Below are 14434 nucleotides of genomic sequence, written 5' to 3'. Positions count from 1 at the left end.
CTAGCTGGCCGGTCAGCCGGGGTCGAACAGATTTTGGATTTGATCGACACACTTACTGCACTTCAAAAACCTGGATGCCGATTTTCATAGTTTGAGGACCACATGACACCTCTAAGATAATTCAGGGACCTACAATACACTTCATCCCATGACCCCGACTAGTCTGTGCGCGTTTTCCTCGAATTTGAGCATGGCTGATGAAAAATTAAGGCGTAATGTACCTGGGGACCCATGTTGGTGGCGACATCAAACGGGTCTCCGACTTTCCAGTTCTGTGCAGCCACCACAGCCTTCTTCACGAACTCGTCGTAGATCCCTTCCTGAACATAAACACGAGACCCCGCAACGCAAACCTCTCCCTGAAAGTTCAGATTCAGATAGCAGTATATATATGGTCAGTGTCTGTCTTTTGCTCTGTGGGATTGTTTACTAGTATTTGTTCATTTTATCCTCTGTGGAGAGAATGCTATCTGTTACCTTGTTGAAGAAGATGGCAAGCCTTGAGAGCTCGACCGCCATGTCGACGTCGGCGTCGTCGAAGATTATCAGAGGCGACTTGCCGCCGAGCTCAAGCGACACTGTCTTCAGGTTGCTCCGTGCAGATGCCTCCATGATGAGGCGGCCTACTTCACCAGAGCCAGTGAAGGCAACCTGATCGAGGTGGTGGTAGAATTACCTTTCATTAGGATAGTGTAAACAGAGGAGAAATGCATGGCACGGTGCTAATAATGATCATTTGTGCTCTGCTCACGCTGTCAACGTCCATGTGGGATGCGATGGCGGCGCCGGCCGTCGGGCCGAAGCCAGGGACGACATTGATCACTCCGTCCGGAATGCCAGCCTGAAACACGTGAGGACAGGTTGGTTTTTACTACTACTAGTTCACATCGACAGTGTTTCACTTGCAGACAGATCCATTAATTACCAGCTTCGCAAGGTGCGCATAGTAGAGCGCGGAGAGGGGCGTCTGCTCGGCGGGCTTGACGACGACGGTGCATCCGGCGGCGAGCGCCGGGCTGATCTTGAGGAAGAACATGAGGCTGGGGAAGTTCCACGGGATGATGATGCCGACGACCCCGATGGGCTCCTTGAGGGTGTAGCCCTGGTACTTGCCGGACACGCGCAGCGAGTCGCCGTGGATCTTATCGGCGGCGCCGGCGTAGTAGCGCAGCATCTGCACCGCCGCAGGGATGTCGATGATCTTGCCCAGCAGCAGCAGCTTGCCGGCGTCGGCGCCGTCCAGCGCCGCCAGCTCCTCGGTGTGCTGCTCCATCAGGTCGGCCAGCTTGTGCATGGCCCTGCCCCTCTCCTGCATGCATGCACGGACGCCGGCGACGAGTGAGTTGCCAGGCAATTTGTCCGATGGGCTACAGGCGACAGGGCCGGGGGTGCCGGATCACGTACGTAGCCTGACATGCGGGGCCACTTGCCGTGCTCGAAGGCCTCCCTGGCGGCGTTGACGGCGAGGTCCACGTCGGCTTTGTCCGCCTCTGCGATGTGGGCCAGCACGTCGCCTGTCCGTGGGTCCCGCGTCTCGAACGTCTTCCCTGAAAAACGAAATCCACCAGCAAATCACGTCGGCATTTCTCCCTCGATTGTGGCCACCAGCCGCCAGCGTCGACCGGCGGGCGGTAGCATACAGCATGCATAATATTCTGTTCTACCCATGAATTATTTACTTAAATTAATCATCAACTTGCCTAATATTCCAACAGCATGCATATACAAACATCCAGTGGCGGCAATTAGAAATCAAGGGTATAGAATACCGTGTCGCAATAATTCTGTAAGTTATGGGATGATGTGTACATCTGCTTCCGTCGAATCTCGTGAACGTTTTTTAAAGCGAAGAATCTCGTGAACATGACAGAGACAACTTTGGCCTGATCGATGGAGAGAGCAGGCAGATAGTATTTCACAAGCAAAATCATAGATTTCTGGGCTTCATCCACAAGGATATTAGGCAAGTTGGTCCGTATCAGTGACAGCGAGTAGAATACATTTGCAAAGTCAAGAAAGACATGTGTCCCTCCTCGTGGCGTTCACTGTACCAAGAGAGGCAGGGGAAGGAGAAAATGATACTTATGCCTTAACCTATTCTCCTTTTTATTGTCTTTTGTTTTACACTCGTATCGAAACTGCTTTGCATACGATGCTTTTCTCGTCTGAGCAGTACAACCAGAGAGCAAGTCATCTCTAGATGATATGGCCCACAAACTGAGTTCTCTATGATTGTCTCTAATTGTACAGTGTTGAACAGGAACTCATCGTACGCATAGCAAGGTCGTTCTCGTATTTGTTCTGACGGTAGCAACAGAAGATATCTCTAGCTACTGCAGTTCCGAGAGAATATTCATACTGATTTTTCCATGTCAAGTCATTCAGTCCTCAGAAACAACGACTCGCGAGCCAAGCCAAGCCACAATCAAATTTAATTTCAGTTCTTTGCGTTTATTCCGTGATGCACATTTAAGAAATATAAGCACGGGCGATTGGTCGAAAACACCATGCATATGAAGGCCAACTTGGTTCAGGCGGGGAATGTCTAAAAAGTGGCTACATACATTCACGAAATCTTGTTTGCATTAAAGATACTTGCATGAACTGTATTTCCACAAATTTATGTCAGAAAAGAAACTATAGTCTTCCCGCAAAAAAAAAACTACAAAGTCAACCATGGCTACCTTTTGCGCGGAGTTACAAGAATGCAAATATATTCATGAAACTTAAAGGTGAGCACACAACACCGAGTCATGTAGATTTTGTACGGCCAATAAAGAACAAAAAGAAGATATTTCATTGAGCATATGTAGATGCTTTATCGATACCAAGTTGAGCAGTTCGAACCGGCAAAGAAAACTGATGTATGGATTCTAGCACCTCGTTTGGATCAGCTTGTTTGGGACGTACTGATTGCTAGAACTCAAACGAATAGACGATACGTCAATCTTATCGACATGCATCTTGGTTGGCGAAGACGACAAAGGGAAGATAGCTAGTGCGTAGTTATCCACCGAATTGGAGCATATATGGCCAGTATAAAGCATATGAATCTTTTCACACGCACAAACTAATTGATCATGACGACGTACCCGAGGCGGCATCGACGAACTCGCCGTTGATGAAGAGCTTGGTGTGCTTGATCTCGGGCACCACCACCATCTCGTTGCTCCCCATTGCGATGCGTGTCTCAACTCAGCAACACAACCTTGAGTGGGCTGGCTCCGGTCAATCCTTCTGCGCCTCTCTACCGGGAGGTCCTGTGAGAACTTGAGTTTCTTATATAGAAGAGGGCTAGCTATGGTGTCTGGCTACAGGGGTTTTCTCCTTTGGTTTAGAACAGTCTGGCTACAGCTTGGAGAAGTGCTGGTGGGACTTCTCTCCTCCACCTTGTATGTCAGCTTGCGCGTGCGGCGGAGAGAGGGGCCACCGAGCAGGGGAAGACTTTTTTTTTTTTTTGATGAGATAGCAGGGGACGACTTTCTGGTATACGTTAGGCCGCGCTTGGTTCGTCGTTTCTCCGCCGAATTTATTTTCCACCTGTAACCTCTTACACCCGTATTATACTGGCCACCCGTAAAAACCGAGCGGAAAGAAAACGGAGCGTGGGAGCTGTGTATTAGTTTTCCAGGCGGAAGGCACTAACCGGCCGTCTTTTCCGGATCTAAACGATCAACCAAGCGGCTGTTTCTAAAAGCACGTATTGATTTTCCGGCTGGATGTTTTACGCCTGTAATCGTCCCTGAAACGACAATCCAATCACGCCCTTACCCTTTTTTTTTTGCAAATGCTATACGCTAGTGTACTGTACATGTTTTTTTTAGGGGTTAGTGTACTGTACATGTGCTAATGGCCGACTATTGACTTGATTAATGATAGCCCAGCTTGATTTTTGGTGCAATCAGTAGCCCATGTGCCATCGTGGGCTGCCGCATGTACCTATCGGTCAACTGAGGCCAACCGATTTGGATGTGTCTCCCGATTTGCCCTAAAAAAAGGGTGTGTCTCCCGATTTTGATTCTGATGCCTCTAGGCTGGGGTACTGTCTGGGACCCGTTGTCAGTCGTTGTGGAATCTGTTTTCATCGTATCTTTGTCTTTGTCTCAAAAAATAAAAGTCTCCCCCGCTCAGTTTATAAAGTCCATGCTGGAGCGAGCTCCGAATTTGCAGACAATAATTCTGAAAGGAGATGAGCGATGCGAGTTGTGTGATGCCCTTGATACACTTCGTCCTTCAAAAATTCCAAAGAAGAAGGATGAGCAAGAACTGATAGACAAATTCGAGATGGCATATTCTCGCCGTGGATAGTTTTCGACGAATATGGAGCTGTAATAAACTAGTCAGAGAGGGCATATCTCGGGCGAGGCAATATTTGATGTTTAAGTAGTAAGAAACAATATCTCCAGGTGTGGCCGGTACTTTTTGCAAAGTTGTTATGCTAGCGAAGCCACCAAGCTCCCTGACGCGAAACTGGATTTTCGTTTGTTGGAAGGATGCAACTAGACACGTGTCCTGCGAAATATAATGCACTAGACTACACACAATATAAATATATAATGTATTGTATCTGCCATGTTTGGGTGGTTTTATATGCTACTATTTCAATCCAGGATCCCTAAAAAAGCGACCTTTGACTTGAAATCAAATTTGTGCTAGTGGTAACTCTGCACCTTTAAGACTACTATGTCTGATCAAGAGAGAATGGGACTACTATGTCTGATCAAGAGAATGGTTTGGAGAAAGAGGAGGATGAGAGAGAAAGGCTTCTCCTGTGACCGCGCCGCCCCTGCGGCCGGCCGGCCGCGCCCATCCTCCTCCCCCGCGCGCCTCCCCCTCCCTCTTCCTCCTTGCCGTCCTCGCCGAAGCCCGCTGCGGGCCTGGCCCGGGCGACGCTGGTGGCGGCGGCCCCCTGACCTTTCCCCTCTCGGGGTCCGCCAGCGCGGGACGGGGCGACCCCGAGCGGTGTCTCTAGGCGACGGCGATCCAGCGTGGCGGCGGGCACTACTAGGGAAATGCTTATACACAGGAGCTTAGTAGTAGCGCTAGAAAATAGTCACCGCTGCTACTAGTTTGCAGTAGCGCTGATCCAGGAAAGCTCTGAGGGAGTCCTGGACTAAGGGGTCCTCGGACGTCCGGGCTATGTGATATGGGCCAGACTAATGGGCCGTGAAGATACGAGATTAAAGACCTTTTCCCGTGTCCGGATGGGACTCTCCTGTGCATGGATGGCAAGCTCGGCACTCGGATCATGCACCTTCCTTTCTCTGTAAACCGACTCTGTACAACCCTAGATCCCTCCCGTGTCTATATAAATCAAAGGGTTTAGCCTGTAAGGCAATCACAATCATACAGGCTAGACATCTAGGGTTTAGCCATTACGATCTCGAGGTAGATCGACTCTTGTAACCCCTATACTCATCAAAGTCAATCAAGCAGGTAGGGTATTACCTCCATTAAGAGGGCCCGAACCTGGGTAAACATCGTGTCCCCTGCCTCCTGTTACCTTCAATCTTTAGACGCACAGTTCGGGACCCCCTACCCGAGATCTGCCGGTTTTGACACCGACATTGGTGTTTTCATTGAGAGTTCCACTGTGTCGTCACTAGAAGGCTCGATGGCTCCATCAATCATCCACAACAATACCGCCCTGAGGGAGACTTTTCTCCCCGGCTAAATCTTTGTATTCGGCGGCTTCGCACTGCATGCCAATCCGATTGGCCATCTGGAGCAGATCGACAGCTACGCCCCTGGTCATCAGATCAGTTTTGGAAACCTAAGCTACGTCTCTGATATCCTAGGAGACGTGATCTTCCAAGGGTTCGCGGCCTCGACCGCAGCTCCGGCCTTAGATCCGGATCACCTCGCCGAGTCCAAAAATGGGAGTTTAGAGACCGCTGGACTCTCTGCAACCATAGAGCTCAACACCGAAGACAGGGAGGGAATCGTTTCACCAGTAGGCCCGGAGTCGTACCAGGCTCCTTTCATCAACACGAAGCCGGACTCATGCCTGAACACCAGATCCGAACTCTCGAGGTTCGTGTTACGTGAGCTCGGCCAAGGAACTCTTGTCCCGCCATGCTCCATGGACCCTCGCTCCCCGGTCCAAACCTCACTCTAAAACGAGGCTCTGGACTTAATGCGATCCCTCGCCATTACGGAAGGATCACTGCCAAGGTACGCCCAGCCCACACTAGGGGCTGAAGGCGGGGAATTTTACATCCCACTCACCACCCACTTTATAGCCACTGTCGATGACTTAACCGACATCCTAGATTACGCCTCCGAAGACATCGACGGTATGGACGACGATGCCGAAGAGGAGCAAAGCCAGAACCCACCGTTTACCGGACGCTGGACGACCACTTCCTCGTATGACATACACATGGTGGACACACCCAAAGAGAATGACGCCAATGATGGGAAGAATCTAGAGGACGAGCCTGCTTAAGCACCTCCGAAGCGTCGACATCAACGGCGCAGATCAAAATCACGTCGCGAAAAAGACAGCAATAACGACACGGGAGAAAATAACACCCCGGAGAACGCCGAAGACCAAGATGCCCCGGTCGAGCCAACATCTGAAAGTGCGTTATATCGACTAGAGGGGGGTGAATAGGCAATTTTTATGAATTCTTCACTGAGGAATTTGCCGGTGAGGAAATTTCTTAGCGAAGAACTACTAGCAGCGGAATAAGTACTCAGAAGTAAGCATAACAGGGTACAAACATAGTCATCATGATGAAATGAAGACAAGCACAGAGTACAGAAAGCGTAAACACAGGATAACACAAGATGAAGACAAACAGACTGAAGAAATTGGACTGAGGAAATTGAGAAAGTCTTCAGTCAAAGTCTTCAAACACAGATATGAACAATCACTCAACACAGTAATGAGAAAATGAAAGAGTTGAGGAAATAGAACCAGTAAGGTTGGTGAAGACAATGATTTGTTAGACCAGTTCCAACTGCTGTCTCAGTTGTACGTCTCGTTGGAGCGGCTGAGTATTTAAACTCGAGGACACACAGTCCCGGACACCCAGTCGCTGAGCACGCAGCTCAGGACACCATGTCCTCACCGTATTCTCCTTGAACTAAGGTCACACAGACCTCGTCCAATCACTCGTGGTAAGTCTTCAGGCGACTTCCAAACCTTCACAGACTCGGTCACTCGGTGATCCACAATTCCTCTTGGATGCTCTAGACTATGACGCCTAACCGTCTGGAAGAAGCACAGTCTTCAAAGGTAACAAGCGTCGGATCCACGCAGGATCAATCTCTTCAGTGATGCTCAATCACTTTGGGTTTGTAGGTGTTTGGGTTTGGGGTTTTTCCTCACTCGATGATTTTCGCTCAAAGTCCTCGGAGGATGGGTACTCTCAAATGACAAGTGTCAGTTTCTCTCGGAGCAGCCAACCAACTAGTGGTTGTAGGGGGTGGCTATTTATAGCCTAGGGAGCAGCCCGACATGATAAGACATAAATGCCCTTGTCTGATATGACCGTTAGGTGGATAAGATAGTTTGGGACAGCTGGCGCGTAGCACAGCAACGGTCGGAAATTTGACTATCAAATTTCTCAGGGCTATCATGTTCCTCACTGTGTAGGCAATCCGCACTGGCAAATTCCTAACTCCTCAGTCAGAACAAATTCCTCAGCGACCAGAAGAACTTCGTCTCTGTCACTGAAGAAATTGACTGAACTGTATGAGATTTCCAAAGGCTTCACTCGAAGGGTTTGGTAGGTGTAGGATTTTGAGTTGAGCATCACTTGGAAATTTTTCCTTAGTATTTCCTCGACCCCCTTTAACAGTACGGTGTTTCCTATGACTCAAGAAAGAGAAAAACAAAACTATGAAAACGAAGTCTTCAAGCTTCATATTCCTCGCATGAATATCAAGTCTTCACGGTAACACCAATTTCTTCACTTTCAAAGTCTTCATGAAAGTCTTCAGAAATACCAAAATCTTCAGTCGAAGATATTCATTTTTAGGGGTCGACTTTCCCTATAAATATCAAACTCCTCATAGACTTATAGACCTGTGTACACTCACAAACGCATTAGTCCCTTAACCTATAAGTCTTCAATACACCAAAATCACTAAGGGGCACTAGATGCACTTACAACATCCGAACAAGATGATTGGGAAGAGGGGCAAGTCAACCCCGATGATCCTATTGGGAACGAGGGCTTGTAGGATAGTAACTACCTACCGACCTCCGAAGAGGACGAGAGCCTGGGCGACGAAGACTTCATCATACCAGAGGACCCCCTCGAATAAGAGCGCTTTAAACGCTGGCTAATAGCCACAACAAGAAGCCTGAAAAAGAAGTGACAATAACTTCAAGCCGATGAGGATTTACTCAATGATAGATGGACTAATTTCCTGGCAGCCGAGGAATACGGCCTCAAACGCCCAACTAAGAGTTACCCAAAGCGCAAGTTGCTATCTCAATTCGACGATGAGGTCACAGAGCCTATACTGACATCGCGTAACGCGGCTGACAGGCCTGACTGACCACCTCGTGGCAGGGACAGAGCGGCAACCCAAGCCGAACACCAACCTGCGCCACCTCGCCCTAGAGGCAGAGAGACGGCGGCTGCAGGGTACACGCACGACGTGCGACATGACCTGGATAATATAGCCGGTCATACCAGATCAATTTATGGATCAAGGGGACATGCACCAACGCAAGAAGATGGCCATCAGGCCTGGCGTGATAAACACAACCTCACCCGGCCCGAAAACCGCATACGGACTCCATCCGAACTGTGTCGTGACGTCGCCCGATACAGAGGAGCCGCACACCCCCTATGCTTCACAGATGAGGTAATGGAGCACCAGTTCCCAGAAGGGTTTAAACCCGTGAATATTGAATCATAGATGGCACAACAGATCCCACAGTATGGATTGAAGACTTTCTTCTCCATATCCACATGGCCCGCAGTGATGACCTACATGCCATCAAGTACCTCCCCCTAAAACTTAAGGGACCAGCACGGCATTGGCTAAACAGCCTCCCAGAAAACTCTATTGGAAGCTGGGAAGACATGGAGGACGCCTTCAGAGACAACTTCCAAGGTACCTATGTTCGACCCCTGGACGCCGATGACCTTAGTCACATAATCCAGCAACCCAGCGAATCAGCCCGGAAGCTCTGGACCAGGTTCTTAATTAAGAAGAACCAGATTGTGGATCGTCCGGACGCCGAAGCCCTCACGGCCTTCAAACACAGCGTCCGAGATGAGTGGCTCGCTCGACACCTCGGCCAAGAGAAGCCGGAGTCCACGACAGTCCTCACTTCACTTATGACCCGCTTTTGCGCGGGAGAAGATAGTTGGCTAGCTCGTCGAAGCAATAGCACCAGCAACCCAGGCTCTTCTGAAGCCAGGGACGGCAATGGCAAGCCACGACGCGATAAGCACAAGCGTCGAAACAATAGCAAAGACATGGCGGTCAACGCCCGATTCAGTGGCTCCAAATCCAGTCAGCGGAAGAAGCCATTCAAAGGAAATAAAAATGGACCATCCAGTTTGGATAGAATACTTGATCGGCCTTGCCAGATTCATGGCACCCTCGATAAACCTGCCAATCACACCAACAGAAACTGTTGGGTCTTTAAACAGGCCGGCAAGCTCAACGCCGAACACAAGGGGGAAAGGCTGTCCAGCGAGGATGACGATGAAGAGCCTCGCCCACCGAACACAGGGGGGTAGAAGCAATTCCCCCCGAGGTCAAAACAATGAATATGATCTATTTCACCCACATCCCCAAGCAGGAGCGCAAGCGCGCATTAAGGGACGTCTACGCTGTAGAGCGGGTCGCCCCAAAATTCAACCCATGGTCGGCTTGCCCGATCACCTTTGATCGAAAGGACCACCCGACCAGTATCTGTCATGGAGGATCGCCAGCTTTAGTCCTTGACCAAATCATCGACGGATTCCATCTCACACGAGTCCTCATGGACGGTGGCAGTAACCTTAACCTACTCTACCAGGACACCCTCCACAAAATGGGTATTAATCCATCAAGGATCAAGCCCACTAAAACTACCTTTAAAGGAGTAATACCTGGTGTAGAGGCCCGTTGCTCGGGCTCAATAACCTTGGAGGTTGTCTTCGGCTTGCCCGACAACTTTCGCAGTGAAGACTTGATGTTCGATATCGTACCCTTCCGAAGTGGCTATCACGCACTACTCAGACGGACCGCTTTTGCTCGATTCAACGCGGTGCCGCACTATGCTTATTTAAAGCTCAAGATGCTCGGTCCACGTGGCGTCATAACGGTCAATGGGAACACGGAACGCTCCCTCCGTACCGAGGAGCACACTGCGGCTCTCGCAGCCGAATTACAGAGCCCCCCTCAAGCCGCATACTTCATCGGCCATCAGGCCGCCGGACTTTGCTAAAAAGTCTGGTCAGTCCCGCAAGCTGACGGCTCGGTACTTCCGGAGCTAGACTAGCAGTTTCGCCTCCGTCGATCGCCACGCACAACCGCGGAATTCATACCGCGCATGCATCACTACGCACTCAAAATACCTTGGGCATCAACAGAGGCACAATACGAACAGGTCTATAGTATGGTCTGACCCTGTATGACCCTCCACCTTTCTTTGGCTATTTTTATCTCCTATCACAGGTGCACTCGAACCTATATATCTGACGGACTTACAAGGACTCTCTTCGAGCCCGGTTTCATGCGGATAACCGAAGACCGTTCCCTTCAAGGAACCCCTCTCTACAAGGCAAAAGCAGCACATACGTGCGACAGGATATCCAAAGAACTCTTCGGACCAAACCTTATTTAAAGGACATGTACTAAGCTTTTTTCCTTATTATTTGACCCCTAGCATGTAAAATGACTTTCGTACTTATGGTACTCTCTGCAAGATCATGTTTTGACGTATCAAATCAGATCCTAGTTGGGACAATCTGTCGGTATCAACTTTATTCATAAAACTATATGTCTCCCTAGTTGTCTCACTCACATACCCCGACACCAATTGCTAGGGGCTCTATACGGCCACATATGTGCCGCTAAATGAAAGCCCGGACAGCTTTGTAGCACACTTCGGTGTTCTGAACTTGGCATTATATGCATCGGCTTCGAATCATGTCTTTGGTCAATAGTTGGGTTGCCCGGCTCCTGTGTTTGCTACCTTAGGTTCCGTTTGTTCGGCTAGGGTAGTAAAGGGAGAACTACTGTGATTATGTTTCTGGTTCGTCCGGTCCAGCACCTCAGTAGAGAAAGCCAAAAACTATCTGTCATGATGCGAACGAAGCTGGTTAGTCGCTCGGTGACTTACTAAATCTTTAATGGGTTTTCCGTATTAAACAAAGGATTGTTTTTCCAAGTCATATATGTAATGAATCCGCATTCGGATAGCCACATACGTACTAGGGGCTATTTCATAGCCCCATCATCAAACTCATATGGCTAAGTGAGAGCGGTAAAGCCGTATAGTCCGATTGCTTGGTTCGACGCACTGACACCTCCGTCATGGACCAAGACGTTGGGTCAAGAGTGCTCATGTGCCATTCCGAACACCCCCGTAGCATTTACCTAGGGGTCGAAGCCGAAGACTGGAAAACTCTTAGGCATACAAAAAATGGCCACACAGGAGGAAAGCAACTTCAGATAATGGTGCAAATATATACAAAGCCTTAATATCTATAATACACACGATCGGGTCGTTCGAATACATTCATTCGAAAATAATGTCCATTGAGCATTGACCCTCTATCAAGCGAGCTCCCTCTAGGACGTCGTCTAAATAATGCTTCGGTGTACGGTGGTCTTTGCCTTCGGGGGGACCCTCAACCGCGACGACGACGACTTTCATCTTGGCCTAGTGCACCTTGACGCTGGCGAAGGCCCTTTGTGCACCTTCTATGCACACCGACCGTTTGATGGCATCAATTCGGGGCACGTCATCAATGAGTTGCTGCACTAGGCCAAAATAGCTGCTCGGAACGGGTTCGGCCGGCCACAGCCGGAGTATGACCTCCTTCATTGCGATCCAGACATCCTATGCAACTCGGCCCACTGCGCCATCTAGTCTTTCAGTAGCGTCGAACGCCCCTACGTCGCAAATTGCAACCAGAACAACTTCTCCGTCGCATGCCCCTCCTGGGCCCGGTTGAATTGCGCTGCATCAGCGGCGCTCTTCGGAAGATCCGCAAAGGCGTCTGGAGAACTCCATAGTTGATTAAGTAAGGCATACTTCTGATCGCCAAACTTAGACTGTAAAAGAAAGGGATTACCAACCGCTATCTGTTCGGCCTGTCGGAGCTCCTCGGGAGCCGCTCGGGATTCGGACCTTGCCTCTTGGGTGTCTTGAAGGGCCTTGGTGAGTTCGGCTGCCTTCACTTTATTCTCTTCCTCAAGGAGCTCGCACTTGCGAGTTGCGTCCTTGAGCTCTTGCTCAGTCTTGGATACACGCTCCTCGAACTGGCGCCGGGTGGCCTATTCATCCTTCAAATCAACAGCCGCTTTGTCAGCGGCCGCATCGCTCACCCTTGCCTGCTCCTTCATGCGGGCAAGGTCACTCCTAAGGGTCTCGACCTTAGCAGCGCCATCTGCAACTATGCATATAACAACGCGTGAGCTTCAACTTAGCATTTGCAAACTAATTCAATTGAACATGGAGCACTTGAAAACATACCTCGCGCCTCGTCGAGCCGCTTGTTAATCCGGATATTGTCCTCGTCGACTAGCTGCAGTTTCTGCTTCAGTTCGGAAACTTCGGCAGCCTGATCGATTACCGCTAACAATGAAGCCTGATTTTTATCAAAAAGGATAAGCATGTTATTTCCTGCGGACACCTATAGACCCTCTATTCGCCCTCCTTCATTGGCCAAACAGAGTCTCAGGGGCTACTATCTATATATAGGCGGATTTTTTATGGAAATCGGCTAAAATACATTACATCGCATACCTCGAGGCCTGTTAGTAGGCTCGTGAAGGATTCATTCAATCCGCTCTTAGCAGACTGAACCTTTTCAACCACCGTACCCATCAAGGTACGGTGCTCCTCCAAGATGGATGAACTTTGCAGTGCATCCATTAGTATGTTCGGCGCCTCTACATTCATAGAGGTCGCCGTCTTCCCCTCCTGCAGAGGGGGCTACCGACTCGATTCCGGAGCCGTTTGGGTATCCGGAACAGTATCCAGCTCAGGGTCAGATGATCTAGGACCCCCATGACCGTTCTCCATGGGGGTTGCACCCCCCATGTTCTCGGCAGCCTCTGGTGCCGCATTGGTCCCCTCCCGTACTTCTCCGGAGCCCAAAGAAATGCTTTGGGACGACACCTCGGGATCGTCCGCCCTAGGAGGCGGGGATGCTTGTGGAGGCGTCTTGCTCTCTATCTTCTCTGGCGAAAGATCCCCCGATGACGACGATTTTTGAGGAATGTCATGAGCCAGACTGAAATATGAAATTTGATATTATTCTTATAATCTATAAAAGGATTAGATGTATATAAGACATTTTAAGGAGCTCACGATTCAGCAAGGGGCTTGGTCCAGGGGCAGTGCTTGGGAACAACCTCGGTGCCCGAATCCGAGTCATCGGGAGGGGGGGGGATATCCTTCCCCGCTTGGATGCCCCCTCCTCCGGATTTATGGAGGCCGCCCTCTTTTTCCCTTTGGGAGGAGGATTCTCTGCTTCTTCCTCCTCCTTGTCCTCGTCTTCGTCTTCCTCGTGAGAGGCAGGAGCTTCGGTTCCTCCGGACACGGTGCCCGAAGTTTCTTCATGCTGGAGGCCACTTTCGGCCTCCTTGGTCTTCTTCTTCTTGTCCTTCTTTGCCAGCTCCTGATAGGGCGCTGGGACCAGCATCTTCATCAACAGAGGATCAGCTGGGTTTTCGGGGAGCGGGGCCAGACACTTAATCCGCTCTGCCTTCTTTGTCCAGTCCTATTCAGGAGATGGAATTTTTAGGACCCCTCCCTAAGATTGACAAGCTAGGTAATGTTCAGAAAAATATGATACTTACTGGGGATGCCGGATTGTTGCAGTCGAGGCCGGTGTCGTCAGACGTCCTTGGCCATGTCTTCTGCTTCTTAAAGAGCAGTTTCTAGATCCCTTTGTGCGTCGTTTCAAAGAAGCGCTGCAAGGTCTATGGCGCCTCCGGATTGAACTCCCACATTTTGAGAGGTCGGCATTAGCAAGGGAGAGCTCGATGGATGAGCATCACCTGAATCACATCAACAAGGGTGATATCCTTTTTTATCATGCTCTGGATACGCTTCTGCAGCATCGAGATACTTCGTCAAGGGATCCCCAATCTAGACCCTTGTTGGTCCAGGATGCGAGCCGCAGCGGAGGTCCAGATCTGAAAGCAGGAGCAGTAGCCCACTTGGTGCCGCGGGGTTCGGTAATATAGAACCACTCCTTCTGGCACACCTTGACAGTATCCACAAATCTCCCTTTGGGCC

General features: G+C 49.9%; 1 protein-coding gene across 1 annotated transcript in view; it reads right to left on the bottom strand.

Annotated features, from left to right (window-relative positions):
- Positions 1-3358, bottom strand: part of LOC119348795 (aldehyde dehydrogenase family 2 member C4-like) — a 5358-nt gene extending 2000 nt beyond the window's left edge. Inside the window, exons 1-6 of the mRNA XM_037616781.1 lie at positions 3093-3358; positions 1405-1547; positions 926-1309; positions 752-841; positions 478-651; positions 222-359 (exon numbers count right to left, since the gene is read on the bottom strand). Coding sequence (XP_037472678.1) covers positions 222-359; positions 478-651; positions 752-841; positions 926-1309; positions 1405-1547; positions 3093-3177 — 1014 coding nt within the window. The 5' untranslated portion in view covers positions 3178-3358. The remainder of the gene's footprint in view (positions 1-221; positions 360-477; positions 652-751; positions 842-925; positions 1310-1404; positions 1548-3092) is intronic.
- Between the last annotated feature and the right edge of the window lie 11076 nt (positions 3359-14434).

This window comes from Triticum dicoccoides, chromosome 1B (assembly GCF_002162155.2).
Source record: "Triticum dicoccoides isolate Atlit2015 ecotype Zavitan chromosome 1B, WEW_v2.0, whole genome shotgun sequence".
Classification (NCBI taxonomy): Eukaryota; Viridiplantae; Streptophyta; class Magnoliopsida; order Poales; family Poaceae; genus Triticum; species Triticum dicoccoides.
The sequence above is the reverse complement of the archived record's forward strand: the minus strand, read 5'-3'. Positions and strand labels throughout refer to the sequence as shown.